At 37.2% G+C, this 19,880-nt stretch overlaps 1 protein-coding gene across 2 annotated transcripts in view; it reads left to right on the plus strand.

Moving 5' to 3' along the window:
* The first annotated feature begins 237 nt into the window (after window positions 1–237).
* Window positions 238–19,880, plus strand: part of CLPX (caseinolytic mitochondrial matrix peptidase chaperone subunit X) — a 35,719-nt gene continuing 16,076 nt past the window's right edge. The window contains exons 1-6 of one of the 2 annotated variants that reach the window (XM_004274755.3): window positions 239–519; window positions 7,606–7,766; window positions 9,417–9,534; window positions 15,918–16,072; window positions 18,253–18,412; window positions 19,818–19,859. In XM_004274755.3, the coding sequence (XP_004274803.1) occupies window positions 441–519; window positions 7,606–7,766; window positions 9,417–9,534; window positions 15,918–16,072; window positions 18,253–18,412; window positions 19,818–19,859 (715 nt within the window). In that variant the 5' untranslated portion in view covers window positions 239–440. Of the gene's footprint in view, window positions 520–7,605; window positions 7,767–9,416; window positions 9,535–15,917; window positions 16,073–18,252; window positions 18,413–19,817; window positions 19,860–19,880 lie in introns of both variants that reach the window. The other variant, XM_033437151.2, reaches the window with a different exon arrangement.

Below are 19,880 nucleotides of genomic sequence, written 5' to 3' on the forward strand. Positions count from 1 at the left end.
GAATTGTGGGTCGGGACTTGTAGTTCTTCATTTGGTGGGGGCGGGGGTAAATCGGCCTTCTGCCGTAGCGTGCTCATTGGCGCCCAGGTCACCGCCCCCTTCCCCTCGCCTACGTTTGTGTCTCACGCACGCGCGGCTCGTGCCCACGCCCCCCTCCCTAGGCCTAGGACGCAGGCGCGCGCAAGCCCCCCTGGGCCCGATAGGCGGGGAGGGTGCGGGGGGAGGAGAACGTGGAGGGGGGGCATGTTAGGTGTCTATTCAGTAGACGGCAGTGGGGCACGAAGAGTGCGAAGGCATTGCTGCCAGGGGGGTGATATCTGCAGTGGGCCTAGAATCGACAGGAGAGTTCGGAGCCAAGCCAGCGAACCCCGCGAGTAGCAGTCGGCTGCTGAGACCCGGAGGGCGGCAGGGGGCGAAGCCCCAGCCTAGGCCCCGCGGAGATGTCAGGCTGCGGCGCTTGTACTTGCGGCGCCACAGCCGCGCGGCTCATCAGCTCCTCGTTCGCCTCCGCGCCAAGAGGTAACGAAGTAGTCCCGCACCTGAGCTCTTGACCCAGCAGTGGCCTGGCCGGGGGCGGCGGGGACCCCGGGGAGGGCGAGAGGCCTCCCCCACCCCGAGGATGTGAGGAGGTGCTCGGCGCTTCGCCTGGCAACCCCCCCTTTCTCCGTGGCATGGGTCTCTGTCAACCTCTGGAGCAGCTGGTTCTCACGTTTGAAGTGAAACCCTCTGGCTCCCCCACCCTCCCGCTTTCAGGTCCTCTGACTTTGGGGCCAGAATGTGGTCGCTTCGCAGAAACCCTGAAAGAGGCACGCAGTGCTCCGTTGGTTAAAAAGTGTCCCCAGACCCCACTCCGCAGGTGACTGCCGCCTCCCCTGGCTGCGGCTCCTCTTCCGGAGCCCGGCCGGGTTCCCCTTGGGCCTGTCGTGGGCCGCGGGAAGGGCCCGGATGAGGAGCCTCCACTGTTGGGGTCCCCCCGGGGCCGCGGGGCGCCGAGCGGGCCGTCCCGGGCGCAGGCCGCGCGGGGGCCGCGGTGTCACAGTCGTTGTGCGGCCGCTCACACCGGGACGTAAAGCTGACTCGCACTACTTTTCGGGGGCCGCAGCAAAGCGCCCGAAGAGATGGAAATTCCCACAGAAATTGTTTTTGAAGGGCTTAGGTGTCTCAGGGAGTCAGTCGTTTGCCGGATTTCCTAACTTGACAGCCCCAAGTAGTTTTTTAAGGGTGGCGCTTGTTTACCTGTCCTTTCTGTTTATCAGGAGCTGTGAAAGAGTGGCAACCCCAGCCAAGAGATTCCGGAAAAGAAACCATTTTTCTCTTCCCTAAATCTATGAATAGCAGACAAAGAGTCTAGATCCTGTTATAATCACTAACTTCTAGACAGATTCGTTTTGTTTTGGATTATCAGCTTATGATCTTTGGATTAGAAAAAAACAGCTCCCTTTTCCGAATTTTTAGCTTCATTGTAAAATTCTTACAGTTTACTAAATATTTATTTTCCGACAGTTTATTTCACAGAGGGATTCAATGAGGTTGTGTGGGCAGAAGCATTTTGTAAAATGGTACATAAATGTAAAGGAGTGAATTTAGTCCCAGGACATTGTTAATCCTGAACAAGTAGACATCCCTATTCCAGGAATATGAGTTGCAAACACTCGAAATTGACAGATATTTAAATTCATTTATTTGACAAATTTGTTGAGGGCCTGCTATGTGTCAGGCCCTGCTTTGGTGCTGGAGATGGAAGGGTGAATAAGTCCTCATCTTCGAGTTTAGAGGAATAGACAAAGAATAATATTGTTTCTGGGCCTGTATAAGGTATGTGTTCTCCTTGGGCAGGGAAGGCTTCTTTGACAACATTCTTTGTCTCTATCAATTGTCCCTGAAAACTGTGAGTTATAGGAAGTGTGCAGCTATTTGTTTATTTTTCTTTTCAAAACAACATCTTTCAAAATTAAATCTATCATTAGGTAAATCAGCAAAAACTAATGACTTATTTAGGAATTATCTATTTGTTTCTCAGTTAATACAAGTTTACTAGAGGTTTTCAGAAATACCAAACTATAATTTTCACTGTAAAGGAGTAAATTAAATCTAAAATATGAGACATTACCCAATATCATTATAGAATTTAATATTTTTATATGACAATGAAACAGCAAATGGATTTACATAAAATGTTTGTTTTCCATGGTAGAAACTCTAAAAGTATACATAAGTCTACAAGAATATAAAGATGTATTTTTTTAAGGCCTGAAAAACCTTGAAGAGGGTTATTTTTATTTAGAATTCTTGGAAAGAGGAAGAGAGGTGAAAGGTAGAAAAATCACAATTGAACTTTAGCTAGTTTATTATTCTTATGTACAGAGTTAAGAATTTCAGCAACATAATTTAAACAAATAAAAATAGTTTCATCAATATAGTCTTCTAACAGGAAATTTGTACAATGAATTAAGAATAAAAGGGGAGATTTCAGAGCTCCTCTGAAGTACAGTGCTATTCTCTATTTCTATTGGTTTATCTGTCATGTTAGACTTTAAAAATTTTAAACGGTAGTTTGAAAAATTAATTTGATAAATTGTCATACTAGACACTGGATCTGTTTTCTTTTCCTGTTGGGCTATGTGTATCCAATTTAATGTGTTTTTCTTCACTATTCTCTTTGAATATGAAACCTATAGTAAAGTAAAATTTTAAAATATTTTTTCTACTTGAATTGCTGGTGTTTTCAGTATTGATGTATATTTTTTCAAATGTACTTTGCATATATAACAGTTTGCATTCTAAATATATGCATTCAGAAATGTTTGATTCCATTTAAAAAATTCTGAGTGACAGTACTTGGTTTGAATTTGGCTGTGAGAATTGTGTGCTCCTGTGTAACTCAGGGTGTCACCTCATGAGGGTGTAAATGAAGATTTGAAGATGCTCAAACATGTTGGTGGGCATCCATAATTTTTTTTAGCTATATTTTAATTCTCTCTCTCTCTCTCTCTCTCTCTCTCTCTCTCTCTCTCTCTCTCCCCCTCCCCCTCTCGTAGTTAAATCCAATACAAATTAATATGACAAAGTGAGTAAATGATAGAGCATCTTTATTTCTACAATAGCACACTATTTCCTAATCAACATTTCTCTTTTCTTGGGCATGTTCATCTTCAGACCAGCAGACTAGTAGTTTTAGTGAAAACCTATCAAACGTTTTTAAACTTGAGGAAAGCTATCATAGGAGTGATGTTATTTTTCTTTATTAAGAAGTATGCAGTATTCCTGAAGTAATAACTTGGGCATAAAATAAAAATTTGAGATTATTAAAAGCAATAAGCATCTACTAAGTTGCCAGCATTGTTTGCGAGTTTTTGTTGAATTTTGTTTCCAATTTGTGTTGGAGGTTAGAGGACTGGTGTTCAAGAGAGCATTTAACTTAATTTGCCGTTTCATCAGTTGTTATACACTTAAAATATTGTCACTACAAATATAGTTTTAAATTTTAATTAGTTCTTTTGCTCTATTTCTAAAATGCAAATTAAAGATCGGTTAATCTTTTAAGCTGAATCATTTGTATGTTTTTGGAGAATGCTTAGTTCAAGATTGAATATAGGAAGTCAAGTATTTAGAAATTGAATAAATTACCCTCCAAGTTCTTAATAGCCGTAAAATCATTGTACCTTATTCTAATATATATTTAAAAAAAAAAACTGCTCTGAAACTCAAAGCTTTATCCTTATGACAGAGTTTTGTAAGGAGTTTAACTTGACTGTCTTCTGTCATTGCTGCCAAGTACTCTTTCGAAATATACTTCCCATAAATACTTCCCTTTTTGGCTTTTAGGGGTTTTTCACCTGGGTTCACAGGCTTCCAAAGGGCCCAGGGATAGAATTCAGAGGTTCTTCGAACTTTATTTTCACTAATGTGAGTGAAATATAGCATTTCCTTCAATTACGAATGTAGGCAGCAAACCACAGTAGTATTAGCAGTACCTGTGGATTTGTCACCAATCAAACACAGATATTTTCATATCACATTACATTACTGGTATTTCAAAATATTGTTTATACTTTCCACTACTTTGAAATCATGGTAGTTACATTAAAAACTGTTAGATCTTATTTAATTTTGTTAGTTAAGAAGAATATTTTTAAAGAGAAAAACAAATACTGTATGCTAACACGTATATATGGAATCTAAAAAAAAAAAAGTGGTCATGAAGAACCTAGGGGCAAGACGGGAATAAAGACACTGACCTACTAGGGAATGGACTTGAGGATATGGGGAGGGGGAAGGGTAAGCTGGGACAAAGTGAGAGAGTGGCATGGACATATATACACTACCAAATGTAAAATAGATAGCTAGTGGGAAGCAGCCGCACAGCACTGGGAGATCAGCTCGTGCTTTGTGACCACCTAGAGGGGTGGGAGGGAGGGAGATGCAAGAGGGAAGAGATAAGGGGACATATGTATATGTATAACTGATTCACTTTGTTATAAAGCAGAAACTAACACACCATTGTAAAGCAATTATACTCCAATAAAGATGTTAAAAAAAGAATATTTTAAAAATATTTTGATAACTACTTGAGGATAATTGGTTTCCTTTGTTATGTATTTTATTCTGTACATTTAAAAACATTCTGAATAGGCTTTACCAGACTGCCAGAGGGCACAAAAAAGGGTTAAAAACTGATTGGGTTGCTGCAATAATTTCTGTGAGGATTTTATATGATTGGTGAATGACTGATCATTTAAATTGTTTTGTACAGTGGTTTTAAAAAGTGGGGTCCTCAAACCAGCAGCATCAGCATCATCTGGGAACTTGTTAGAAATGCATTCTTGGGTCCCACCTCATACCTTCTGAATCAGAACCAGGGAGAATCCCCTCCAGCCTGTGGTTTAACAAGTTCTCCAGGTGATTCTAATGCATGCCCAAGTTTGAGACCCAGAGGTTTAGTATTTACAGCGTCTTGTTGGTGTAGCCCTTAGATTATATCAGTAGAATATTAAAACAGCTCTCCAGTACCATACCATCAGGGCCAGCAAAGAAATTCTTAAATTTAGATTTTTAAATGATATGAACATGTTTCTCAGATAGTATTTTCTGTGGTGACTGTATGGTTGCATTGGTTTCATATGTTACTTGATAAATTATTTAAGGTGAAGGACACTTTTTCTTTCTATTCAAGTAGATTTTAAAAGGATCATGTTCATAATTTTTATCTCTCTTAAATTCCCAAAGATAATTTCCTTTCAGCTTATTTTCTAATAATACTAGATATTGTAAATTGTTAAATACTATTTTAAAAGATGTAAGTGGGAAATAATACACTCTATCTGATACTTCAGGGCTGTTTTGATCTAAACATCCAAGTACAAACAGCCTCACATAAAGCTTGTTACAATTGTAGTTTTCTTTGTGAATACATCATAAAGGTTCAATAAAAAAGTTACCCTTGTTACATAGATTATAATAAATTACTGTATTATGCTACCTTTCATATTAACTTATAATGGATATTTTCAAGCACACACAAAATAGAACACTGAACCCCAAAATACCTGTCACCCAGCGTCAAGGTGCATTCAACTTTCTGAATTCTTGATTTCATCTATCCCTCTCCTCCATGACTTTTTCTAGACTTGCTTTTTAGATTGACATAGTCTTTAAGTCATATTATGTCCTTGGAAAAACATTAATGTTTAGCTTAAATTTCATAAACTACCTTAGATCTCATTCTAATGAGAGAGTAATAGCTAACATAATTTACTGCAGAAAATGGAAATGTTACAGAGAAAATTTGAAATGTCTTTTGAAGATGTTTCTTAGAAGGAAAACATCAAATGTAGTTGGTTTTTTTTTTTCCTTATTAATAGTCAAGCTTAATAGTGTTAAGCAAAATTTTACACTCTTTGGGTTAGGGACTGGGATGTCATAATCCTTTTTTGGTGTTCTTTGTGAATTTATATAGAAATGAGAAAATTTGTTTCCTCTTACTTGTATCTTTCCTGAGTAGTTTGGTGGGTTCATTTTAGTACTTCGTGTAACTGGAGATGGCCTATGGTGATAAGTAAAGAAACTAGTTCTAACAGTAAAGAAACTAGTTCTAACAGTGTACAAAATTGTGTTGGAAAATGGGAGTCGTTAAAAAAAGAGTTATATAATTAAGCATTTGGTTTTGAATTGTTTGATGTACATAATTTTTTTTTTTTTGCGGTACACGGGCCTCTCACTGTTGTGGCCTGTCCCTTTGGGGAGCACAGGCTTCGGACGCGCAGGCTCAGCGACCATGGCTCACGGGCCCAGCCGCTCCGCGGCATGTGGGATCTTCCCAGACCGGGGCACAAACCCGCGTCCCCTGCATCGGCAGGCGGACTCTCAACCACTGCGCCACCAGGGAAGCCCTACATAATTTTAAACCAGTTTTTGCATTTGGATACAATATATACATGTGTGCATGATCTTTTAAAAGCCCTAACAGGTGTGGGAATGAAAATTTAAGTCCTGAGTTGTGAATTTTGCAGGGAATAAAATGAGGGAGGGAAAATCAGTTTCTTAAATTTATCTAAGTGTTAACCCCTTGGTTGTTTATTACCTCCTAATAGCACTCTGCTGGGAAACTTCCTTTTTGGGGATTCATTAATGTACATTATAGCTTATGCAAGATTCTGAATAGCTCTAGTGTACTGAAGTCTATGGAATTTTGTTTAACCTATTGTATGACCATTCAGTTTTCTTGTGTAGGGAACAGTCTTTTAAAGACCAGCTTGGGAAATGGTGCCTTATGGGAGTATGGCTCTTTTGCCATTGACTATAATTTATTCGGAGGCCTGTTTCGTATTTATATGGAAAAAAGCAGGAGTCAGCAAACAGTGGCCCCATGGAACAAATCCAGCCACACCCATGTGTTTACATATTGTTTAAACTTGCTTTCATGTTACAGGGAGAATTAATGAGATTGAGACTACATATATGGCCCACAAAGCTGAAAATACTTACTATCCTCGTCTTTTACAGAAAAAGTTTGCCAAATAAGTCAGTGATTAACCTATGTCTTTTTTAAGAATTTTAACTTCAAATATGGCAAAAGATTAAAATGTTTGAAAGCTGGATGGTGGTTACACAATATTTTTTTATTGAAATATATTTCTCTTTTCTATAGGATTGAAATATTTTATTAAAACATGATTTAATGAATAGCACATAACTTTTAAAAGAACATTTGAAATTTGTTGCCATTGTTGCAGATATTACCCCCATATAACCAAAGAGACAGATGAGTTCATGTCAATTGTTTATTCTCATTGGTAGAAATAATATAAGAAGTATAAGAATATAGGACATAAATGGCCTTTTTCCCCTACAGGTGAGGCAGATGTTGAACTGCTTATTTTTCACACTTTGAAAGAGCCATTCATTGTTATGACCTGGGTGGTCTTTCCTTACTTCCAAAGCACAGGTCGGGCCAGTTTTTGAAGATGGTGTCACCAGTTTGTACTACTGCTGTGAAGACTATAGCTTTTTCAACCTCCTTTATGCTTGAGGGATTTTTGTCCCCAGGGGACTTATTGAAGGTGTGTTAATATTTGATGTGTAGACTAAATTTCATTGTATTTTCAGGTATTTCTTGTGGTCGCATTCATATACCAGTTTTAGGAAGGCTTGGGACCTTTGAAACACAGCTTCTACGAAGAGCTCCTTTTAGAGCCTTTACAGAAACACCAGCATACTTTGCTTCAAAAGATGGGATGAGTAAAGATGGCTCTGGAGATGGAAATAAGGTATTTTATCTTTATTGGCATCTATACACATATTTGAGTTCCCTCATTTAAACAAATATAATAATACTACTCTGTATTTCATTGGTTTGTATGTTTTCTGTAGGAAATGTGAAATATATAAAATGATCTGAAGAATTTTACATATTTTTAAAAAAAATAAATTTATTTACTTATTTATTTTTTGGCTGCATTGCGTCTTTGTTGCTGCACGTGGGCTTTCTCTAGTTGCAGCAAGTGGGGGCTACTTTTGTTTGCGGTGTGTGAGCTTCTCACTGCGGTGGCTTCTCGTTGCGGAGCACAGGCACTAGTTGTACGGGCTTCAGTAGTTGTGGCTTGTGGGCTCAGTAGTTGGGCTCTAGAGTGCATCCGTACTTGTGGCACACGGGCTTAGTTGCTCCACGGCATGTGGGATCTTCCTGGACCAGGGATTGAACCCGTGTCCCCTGCGTTGGCAGGCGGATTCTAACCACTGTGCCACCAGGGAAGTCCCTACATATTTTTATTTTGTGTTATCAGTCTGAGCCATAAAATAGTTTGATAAGCATTGCACTTAGTAAGCAGTAGCTATAATTTCTAACACCCCAAAGCAGTAAAGAAGCTTCATTAAGGCATAGAGAACGGACATGTGGACACAGGCAGGGAAGAGGAGGGAGGGACGAATTGGGAGATTAGGATTGACGTATATACACTACTATGCATAAAATAGATACCTAGTGGGAACATTCTGTAAAGCACAGGAAGCTCAGCTCAGTGTTCTGTGACCACCTAGATGGGTGAGATGGAGGAGGGTGGGAGGGAGGTCCAAGAGGGAGGGGGTATATGTATATATATAGCTGATTCATTTCATTGTACAGCAGAAACTAACACAACATTCTAAAGGAATTATACTCCAATAAAAAAAATAATCTATGTAGTCAGTCTCATGGTTGGTTGGATTGGGAATAACCATCATTTTCTGCTTCCACACAGTTCTTACAACTCATGATAGTATAAACCTTACTTCATCCTCTACCTCAAAATCTTAGATATCTGTATGACTTAATGTTAGGCTACTCTGTAGCTAGCAAGTAGATGATTGGTGATTGTATTAGGTCAGTGAGTTATCATTTTTTTTTATTATGTGAATTTGACAACACTTGAGTTATTAATATATGTGAGACAAAATGCTAGGTGCTTTCATATCCACACTTAATCCTAACAATGACCCTCTAAAGTAGGTGAAATTATCCCCATTTTAGAGATGATAAAAGTTAGATTCAAGAAAGTTGAGTCACTACTTGCCAAGATAATAACTCCTGATTCAATTTCATTGAAATGTAGTTTTTTACCTATAGTAACTTTTTTTAATTTACTAGTGCTTATTGATTTTTTTCCCGTAGTGTTTATTGATTGTCATTGCAGAAAAGCTAATTATACATGCTGGCACATACCATGTAAAGAAGGAGTGCAGTAAATATATGTGTTTACTAGAACTGATTTTATTGTTTTTACACCAGTGACAATAGAGATATAAATTATACTAATAATTCCATTCTAAAAATTGTAAACATTATAAGATTACAAACAATATTGTTTATACTTAAGTTACATGGTGGTTGCCTGAAAGTAATAATTGACTCTTCCTTTTTTTTTTTTCTTCCACAACATTAGAAATCAGCAAGTGAGGGAAGCAGTAAGAAGTCAGGCTCTGGGAATTCTGGGAAAGGTGGAAACCAGCTTCGCTGTCCTAAATGTGGAGACTTGTGCACACACGTAGAGACCTTTGTGTGTAAGTATTCTTCTATTGTTCTTCTTTTTCCCTGCCTTTTCTGTAAGTCGTTACTTGCATTATATACATTGTATAAACATATACATTATAAATACATACATTATATAAACTAGAATTATTTTCTTCCTGAACTTACGTTAGTCTTTTACGTTCACCAGATACTAAAAATCTCCTGGACTAGTAATGCTTTGCACTGTGGTATAAGGTAATTTAAGAAAACTCTTTGCTTCTTTTTTTTTTTTCTTTCTTTTTTTTTTTTTGCCGTACATGGGCCTCTCACTGTTGTGGCCTCTCCCGCTCTGGGCACGCAGGCTCAGTGGCCATGGCTCACGGGCCCAGCCGCTCCACGGCATGTGGGATCCTCCTGGACCGGGGCACGAACCCATGTCCCCTGCATCGGCAGGCAGACTCTCAACCACTGCGCCACCAGGGAAGCCCTCTTTGCTTCTTTATTTTGCTTACATGTGTTTATTTTAAATTTGGATTTTGTGGCTTTTCATGTATGTAACCATTAAGCTGTAGAAGAAGCAAGGCTTATTTATTCTGTATTTGTTCTTCAGATACCTATTAAGCATCTCATAGCTGGAGATTGTCAGTTATTCAAATATTAAGGTATTTTCCCTTTCTGAGTACTTACCAGAGGTGCTAAGTCCTCAGTTCTAGGAAGTGTCTGATAATTATTAGTGATTCAGACACTAAGAGAAGGAAGACATCAATAGTCCTATTTTTTTTTTTTTTTTTTGCGGTACGCGGGCCTCTCACTGCTGCGGCCTCTCCCGTTGCGGAGCACAGGCTCCAGACGCGCAGGCTCAGCGGCCATGGCTCACGGGCCCAGCCGCTCGGTGGCACGTGGGATCCTCCCGGACCGGGGCACGAACCCGTGTCCCCTGCATCGGCAGGCGGACTCCCAACCACTGCGCCACCAGGGAAGCCCCAATAGTCCTATTTTTGCTGTTAGTGTCAGTAACTATTTCTGAAATGCAGAGATGCTACTGCTGATATTTTATTTAATGAATCAGATAAATCATTTCCTACATGATTAGAGTTGATGGTAATGACTCAAGAGTAAATTACTTTGCACTACCATGGTACCTGCTATACTATCCAATTGTGAAAAGATTGACGGTCAGGCTTGGCAGAAGTTTCAGTTTCTGATGATTAACTAGAGAGGATTCTCTATATTCTAACTCAAATATTGAGACTTCAGTTACATTTTCACATCTATCATTAATATTAATTGGCCACTATATGAAAATGTATTACATGTAGCATATCTTTACAATTTTGGAAAGACCTTTAAAGTGGTACCATTCTATATGAGGTTCTCTTTGTGGCTTTGCCTAGTAAGAGATCAAAGAGAAGAATCAGTATGAATGAAAATTAATTTGGATTGCAACATAAAATGAAAGTGGTAGAATTGGATGATATAACTTCTAAATAACATTTACTTTTAACACATTGGTGTCATATAGTAAAATTCCAAAATGTCTGAGGATTGCTCAGTTCATACTGGCAGTGTCATATTACATGTTTTAATCAAGAAAATTTCCATTTTTTTCCCCAAAGAAAGATTTCAACCTTTATAGACCTATAATTCTACTCTAAAAATGATTTCCTAGAATAGAAAAGGAAAGAAACTAACATCTAATAAATGTCAGTATGTATAATTTTATTCTCACAATCTTATTTTTGCCAAAACAGGGAATATCCTCATTTTTATAAATGAAGTAGCTAAAATTAAGTTTAAGTAATTCATCCAAGGTTATAGAGCAGTGAAGATATCTTATTCAGAAATTCCTTTCCTATTCAGAAGTTCCTGTCCTTTGTACCAACTGGAATTCTTTAGGGATAAACTAGCTCCTCTTGAGATTAAATTTTTCTTTTTATACAGTGTTTTCATAACTTTCCAGGTTGTATTAATCACTGAAGGTGATTGTTAACGTACAGATTCCCACCTTCCCTAGAGATTATCTAGATAAAAAACACTATACTTTAGTGTTATCTAATCAACTCAAGGCTGTTTCCTTTGGGAATTATAATTAGGGAGGGAGATGTGGGAGTAGAGAATATGGAAGAAGAGAGTAAAACAAGAGTACATTCTTACAAAGCATCTGTTGAGTCAGACACTGCTAGGCCCAGGAAATACACAGATGAGCATGATACTGTCCCTTTCCTCTGGAGCTGTACTGCATAGAAGAAAGAATCCCCAACAGTGAGGCCCTCTTCCTTGGTTTTGCTGGCCCATAATAAAAGTCTCTCCAGAATGTATCCCTTTTGAATGCTGAGGATCTTCTGTGTCTACTCACTGAAAATTGGATCATCCTGGTTCTAAAGAATGTTGTTTGAACGTGGGTTATTCATTTTGTTTGAATCTGCATTTATTAGTTATTAGTTCATAAACATCTTTTTATGTGCTTTTTGTTTGTTTTTGTTTTTATTCTTTTATGTGCTTCTTAGTCACTTGTAATTCTTTTGTGAATGGCCTGTTTAAGTGTCTACTTTTTTTGTCCTTTTAAATTATTTTTAATTACCCGAGGAATACATATGTATATCTCCCTTTGTAAAAAAAAAAGTAGAGCATTATAGATAATGCTAAAGATATATTTCTGTAATATGTCTTCATTGAACATATAACTTTTAAAAAGCATAAATGGTTTCATATTGTTCATGTTTCTGCAAATTGTTTTTTTTCCCAACTCAGCAGTGTTTTGAGAGCTTTGTGTGTTAATACATACAAGTTCTTTCTTTTAAATTTTAATTTTTTATTGAGCTATTATTATTCACATACCATACAATTCACCCTTTTAAAGTATACATTTCAGGAATTTTTAGTATATCCATGAAGTTGTACAGTCATCACCAGTATCTAATTCCTGAATATTTATATCACCCCCAAAAGAAACCCCATAACCCTTAGCAGTCACTTTCCACCTCTTCCCCTCCCAGCCTTGGCAACCATTAACCTACTTGTGGTCTCTATGGATATGTCTATTCTGGATATTTCATATAAATAGGATTATACATTATGTGACTTTTTATATCTGGCTTTTTTTACTTAGCATGTTTTCACGGTTGATCAGTGTTGCATTATGTATCAGTACTTCATTGCTTTTTATGGCTGAATAGTATTTCCATTGTTTATCCATTCATCAGTTGATGGACATTTGAGAGTTGTTTCTGCTTGTTGGACATTATGAATGAATAATGCTACTGTGAACATTTGTTTACAAGTTTTTGTGTGTACTTATTTTTACTTCTCTTGGGTATATGCTTAGGAATGGAATTGCTGGGTGAAATGTTAACTTTGTTTAGCTTTTTAAGGAACTGCTACAGAGGTGGTAGTTTTACAACCATTTTACAACCCCACTAACAATGTGTAAGGGTTCTAATTTCTCTACATCCTCTTCAACATTTATGTCTTTTTTTATTATAGCCATCATAGGGATGGGAAGTGGTATCTCATCATGGTTGTGATCTACATTTCCCTAATGACTAAAGATGTTAAGCATCTTTTCATGTGCTTATTGACCATTTGTATATCTTCTTTGGAGAAAAGACTAAATTTTTTGTCCATTTTTAAGTTGGGTTATCTTTTTATTGTTGAGCTATAAGAGGTCTTTATGTATTTTGAATACTAGACCCTTATCTAGATACGTGATGTGCAAATATTTTTTCTCATTCTATGGGTATTCCTTTCCTTTTAAATGCTGTATAGCAGGAGTCAGCAAACTTTTACTATAAAGGCCAAATATTAAGTATTTTAGACTTTATGGGCCATATGGTCTCTGTTGTGACTTTTCTTCTTTGCTGTTATAGTGCAGAAGCAACCATAGACAATGTAAAACAGTGAGGATGGCTATGTTCCAATAAAATTTTGTATATGGACACTGAAATTTGAATTTCATATAACTTTCATTGTCATTTTTTTAATGTAGAAACTGTTCTTAGCTCATTGATCTTGCTGTACATATTTCATCTCACAAGTATATTTGTAGTGATTTTTATGTTTTCTTATAGTGGTATTACTCTTGCTTGACTGACTGTAGAAATAAAATGCCATTTTTATAGATACCATTATGAATGTATAGAAAATCATCAGAAATTGAAATAATATCTAAGATTCTTGATTATAATGATATATATTTTTTAGTTTTTTCTTACCCATTTAAAAAATAACTTGTCAAACATGAATAGCATCCCTACTTTTATTTAAGGTAGAGCTTTTAGTTGTTTTTTGTTTGTTTGTTTCTGTTTTTTGGTCTTTATTTCTTTTTTATTTTAACTTAAGAGAAAATTGAGATATAATTTCTTTACAGAAAAGGAAAGAAAGTGCATGGATTCTAAATGTACAGTTTGATGGATTTACATATCAAATATTCCCACACCCCAGAAGGCTCCCTCTTGTTCTTTCCTAGTCACTAACCTCTCTTTCCCCAAGGCAACTACTACCTTGACCTCCATCGCTAGAGATTGGTTTTGCCTGTTCTTATACTTCATTTAAACAGAGTCATAGTGCATGTTTTGGGTAGAGCCTTTAGTTTTTATTTTTATGTATATAATACTTTCTGAAGGCTTACTGTAATTACATTTCTCATAGGTTAAGAATAAACTTTCCTGCAGTGGTTTGGAGATTTTATGTTTGACCCTGAAACTTTTTCAAAATCATGAAGAACTTTCATTTAAGCAAATATCCTGAAAAAGGTTTTACTAAGGTAGTCTTTCTTCTGTCGTGGGTATATTATACAAGCATGTTTACTGGAATCAGTATTCTGTTTATAAAGGAATATAGGATACCTGTAGTAATCATTTAAAGGAAGGAGGTTTATTTATCCTCTGATGATTTAACAAAATCAGATTTTGCCCCTTGTTTTTAGGAGTAAAAAATATGCATTACAATGCTTGTTTATTTGTTTGTTTTTCTGAAATAGCATTTTGATAAATAAAATCGAATCCTTGAACTTGGGTATATGTTGAACATGTTTCAGTGTAAAACTGTATTGCAAGTATTCAGGTAGAATTTAAGCAACCCTTCAAACAGTAAGCAGAGAGGAATGTTATTTGTCAGTGTTTCTCTTTCCCTTTCACCTGGTATCTTCAGAGAAATACTTTGTTCTTGTGTTCTCAGGCCAGATTTTTCTGTCACACAGCCTGAACTAGATTAGCGGCTTCTCTGCCCTTTAATCCTTCCCCTGTTTACTGGTGCCTTATCCTAAACTAAAGCCACTGTCTTTCCCACTGATGGGAGATGGTGATAACGTGTTTGGGCTTGTGTTAATCAGAGGTACTTGGTATAGCTTGATCTTTTTTTTTAGGGAAGCACTTACTAGGTGATTGATAAATGGAATACACAAATGACCCCTAATCTAGTTTAAAATTTGTGGCTAGAATTTATCCAGAATGTATTTTTGTTTGGCCTTGTGTTTAAGAACAGACACGTAAGAATTAAATTGGCTGAATTAATAGTTAAATTTATTTTTTAAATGCAGAATTGTCTATTTTTTAAAAATTTAGATTATTTTGTGAAGATTGAGGTGTGCTTGCCAGTGCAGTTTTTCTTGTAATGTATGGATAGGTAGTTATAATATTCCCAAAGGACAGAGATTCCCATGGTTTTAAAAATTCTTTTTACCTGTCTAGTTAGGTTACACAAAGGTAACATAAAAATGTATACCTAGACCTACCAACATGTAACTAATTCCTGTGTACCTTTTGCTCTGTATCTGTTAATAGTCTGTATGGGATTCTCTACCATGCGAGCGGGGGCTACTCTTCGTTGCGGTGTGCAGGCTTCTCATCGCGGTGGCTTCTCTTGTTGTGGAGCATGGGCTGTAGGTGCGCGGCCTTCAGTAGTTGTGGTGTGTGGGTTCAGTAGTTGTGGCTTGCGGGCTTTAGAGTGCAGGCTCAGTAGTTGTGGCACACAGGCTTAATTGCTCCGCGGCATGTGGAATCTTCCCGGACCAGGGATCGAACATGTGTTTCCTACATTGGCAGGTGGATTCTTAACCACTACACCACCAGGGAAGTCCCTGACTCCCCGCTTTGACTGCCGAGGGCCCGGGTTCAATCCTTGGTTGGGGAACTAAGATCCTGCAAGCAGTGTGGTGTGGCCAAAAAAAAAAACTTTAGTGAATGGAGAAGTCGAAATCATTTCAACTGATCTTTTCTCTAGATGCAGTCTATCACAAAATGAAAGAACCTAGTTAAAGTGAACAAAGTGTAGTTTACTGAACTCATCTTTATCATCTATTTTAGGTATAAACTAGGCTGTTTGTTGTGGCTAGTGGAGTGAACTACAAGCATTTTTGTCAAGTATGTAGGTTTCAATTTCAATGAGTCTTTAAGGTTAAACACTATTTGAATTATTTTTCTCTGTCCTTTTACAGCATCCACCCGCTTTGTGAAGTGTGAAAAATGTCATCATTTTTTTGTTGTGCTATCAGAAGCAGACTCAAAGAAAAGCATAATTAAAGAACCTGAATCAGCAGCAGAAGCTGTAAAATTGGCATTCCAACAGAAACCACCTCCTCCCCCCAAAAAGGTATAGGTCTTAGTTCAGTCTTATAAGCACTTAATCTTGAAAACATTTCATTGCTCCCCTCCCTCCAGTTTATATTGAATCTTAATACTAGTATCTAAACAAGTGTTATAAGTTCTTAATATGGACTATACCTGGCTAAATTGTTACTGATATTTGATACTTGAAATTCAGGTATGGAATCCATTGCTGTTTTCCCATGTCATGATTACTGTATTCGTAGCAATGAAATATAGTTGATGATTATTAAAGTAGTGTTAATGCTGAGTTAATCTAAAATGATATCCTTAAAATAGAGCAGCTGGGGATTTATTTTTGTTAGTTTGGGCCCCTAAATAACACCAGCCTGCAATTTTTCCCCCTTAAGTTAATCTACTTTATGGTAAAACAGCCTCGGGCTAACAGTGGAAGCAAGTAATTTTTTCCTGACCAATGTGCCAGGGCTCTCCTGTATAGCACTGTGACTTTTGTGGTGTGGGCTCTTCCTAGGAGTCTCAGATGGATTGTGATTTGGCCATGTGAAACACAGCAGAGTGTACCACCAGCTTCATTGGGTACTTGGCGTACACTTTCTGAGACGGAGGAGCCCTGCTCTGGGCTGTGTGCCCTCTGTTCTGGCCATATCTCAGATGTTTGCACACTTACATCATTTGTCACCCTCTGCTTCGGTTTAGCTTTCTTCTACTTTTTAGGTACCAGTGCATTTGTCTCTGCAAGTGTGCTATGGCAGGTTTAATAAATCATGGGTATAATTTTTGAGGAATGATGATTTTTAAAAACCGTAATAAAATACATATGGTCAACGACTATAGAATTTGTCATGTAAAAATAAATGAAGTAATGGAAAATATAGCTGTTAAGCTTTATGTTCCCCTCTAATTTGTGTAGACTTCAAACATCTGAGTCAAAGTTCTAGAGAATAAAGTTCTAGAAAATAACTATTTTCAGGAGTTAGTGAATATTAACAGTTAATTTCTGTTTCTAAAAGCTGAAATAATTTATCCCAGGTGCTAAGCTCTTGGCAGTATCCAAGTTTCATCTAGAGCTTTAGTTTCTACCAAGAATAAGGCTTTTAGATTGCCATTTAGATAAAAGCATAGCTTTAAAGTTAATATCTAAGAAGAAGCTAAATGTTTATGAGCATTAAAACACATTGATACTGGTGGTATAATGGTCTTTGATTATATAATGCCTATTTTGAAAAGGTTAGTTTTATAATATGTTGTCTTTGTGAAGAATATTATTCATATTATTGAGAGACGTGTAAAAAGGATTTTTAAAAATGATTTACATTAATGATGATAGCTTTAGACCCCTGGTGGCAAGTGTAGGTATTCTAATTGACTTTAATATTAACTTTCAAAAATTAGGATCAGTGACATTGTTTATAGAATAGAAACTGGCATAGCACTAGAAGAGTACAGGGATACTTTGTTAAGCTAGAGAACAAAAGAATTGTGTTTTGTTCCTTTTAAGTTTGGGGCCTCTGAATCATTGCTACATAATGTGTCATGCCCCTTGCAATTTGTTTTGTTTTGTTTGTAAACCTAAAGGGAGCAAACATTCATTCGTTTGTTTATTTATTTATTTATGGCTGTGTTGGGTCCTCGTTGCTGCGCGTGGTGGGCTTTCTCTAGCTGTGGCGAGCGGGGGCTACTCTTCACTGCGGTGCAGGGGCTTCTCATTTATGGTGGCTTCTCTTGTTGCGGAGCATGAGCTCTAGGTGCACGGGCTTCAGTAGTTGCAGTGCGCGGGCTCAGTAGTTGCGGAACACAGGCTCTAGGGCGCGCGGGCTTCAGTAGTTGTGGTGCACGGGCTTAGTTGCTCCGCGGCATGTGGAATCTTCCTGGACCGGGCATTGAACCCATGTCCCCTGCATTGGTAGGCAGATTCTTAACTATTGCGCCACCAGGGAAGTCGTGGCATTTTGTTTTGGATGAGAATATTTGTTCAAATTTAAAACTGTAAGTAAATGTGCTCAGTATAGGACTTCCCCGTTGGTCCAGTGGTTAAGACTCCATGCTTCCACTGCAGGGGGCACAGGTTCAATCCCTGGTAGGGGAAGTTCCGCGTGCTGCACGGTACAGCCAAAAAAAAAAAAAAAAGTGTGCTCAGTATGTAACTTTAATGTGCATATTTTGTGATAGCTCATAGTAAGTTGTTCATATCTAATCATTTTTCAGATTTATAACTACCTCGACAAGTATGTTGTTGGCCAGTCATTTGCTAAGAAGGTGCTTTCAGTTGCTGTATACAATCATTATAAGAGAATATATAATAATATCCCAGCTAATGTGAGACAGCAAGCAGAAGTTGAGAAGCAGACATCATTAACTCCTAGAGGTTAGTGTTTTGATAATTGACCAAAATAGAGATTACTGTGCTTTAGAGGTAATCCTTATTTGGAACTCTTTGCTTTTGTCTTAAAATACTTTTAGTACACTACAGCATTTTTCAAAATACAGATCACTTCCCATTAGTGGTTCATGAAATCATTTCAGTACATTGCCAACAGCATTTAAAAAAGAGTTAATAAGTGTGAGTAGAAAATACCAGAGTATGTTAACAACTTAAGTGTTATTTCTTAAAACTTTTGTTTTCAGTTATATGTACATGGGTTCTGGTATACAGATTGAGACATCATTTTTGAATTGTAGACTTGACTACAACTATTTCCCCATGACTGGATCATTGCAGTGCTCTCTGTGTGACTCTTGAGTTCTTCTCTTTTGGGTTCAGGATACAGAATTTCATTTGCCTAAGTCAGAGATATATGGAGATGATAAAGCTTACAGAACATTTTCAGCACTCTTTCCTTTTAGTCCCCAGCTACAGAGTGCAAGGTTCAGGGCAAATTTGTAAGTGATTCAAAGTATAATTCCTATTAATGGTAGATTCTAACGTACCAATATACTGTGTAATGTCAACTTACTGTGGACAATATTGTGTGTGATATTAATAGAATGATTTTATTTAAAAAACTATGAATAGAGTACAGTGTAAATATTTTAAGGTCTTTTGTGTGTGTGTGGTTTTTTTTTGGCCAGGGAGCTGTAATTTCTGATTTGTCCTACAGTGTATCATTTTACATTCTTTTAGTTATCATTTTATAATTTTAGGGAGTTCTGCTAAATACTTTCAGTATTAAATTACTTTTAGTAGCTACTAAATATATGACTGATTGGCTTAATGAAGACAGTTGTTCACTGGTTGAGCTTACTGCAAAATAGTCATGTAGTAGGATCAGTTACTTTTTTAGAAAGTATAAATCATAGTAACTATTGAAAGACTTGGAACCTTCATTTTTATAAGGTCCAAATCGCGTTGTTTAGTCATGGAGCAAAATGATTTTTTCTGATTCCTTCAGTCAACAAATTAATAGTTAAGCTCTTCTAGGTGCTGGAAAAGCAAATGGTTACATGGTATTTATAGTATGAGGGATTTAAACTCTTATTAAAGACCTAAATTATTACTACTCTTTTCTTAAAATAGATAGCAGCTTTGTATTTGACAAATGTGAATATTAGCAACTGGACAGCCATCATTAAGCATCTTTGGGGTTTTTTTTAATGTAGAAAGTAGGTAGCATATAAATTCTTTGATAATGTGAAAAGCTGAAAGGACGTTAAAGAACATATTCTTTAAATATATTTGGAAGAGGGCAAGAAGTGGAATACTCCTTGTTTGTTCCCCTAAATTAAACAAATATATAATATTTTCACATTGCCATTTTCATCCTCTTTCTTAGAGTTAGAAATAAGAAGACGGGAGGATGAGTACAGATTTACAAGTAAGTGACCTCTCTTCAGGT

This window comes from Orcinus orca, chromosome 2 (genome assembly GCF_937001465.1).
Source record: "Orcinus orca chromosome 2, mOrcOrc1.1, whole genome shotgun sequence".
Lineage (NCBI taxonomy): Eukaryota > Metazoa > Chordata > Mammalia > Artiodactyla > Delphinidae > Orcinus > Orcinus orca.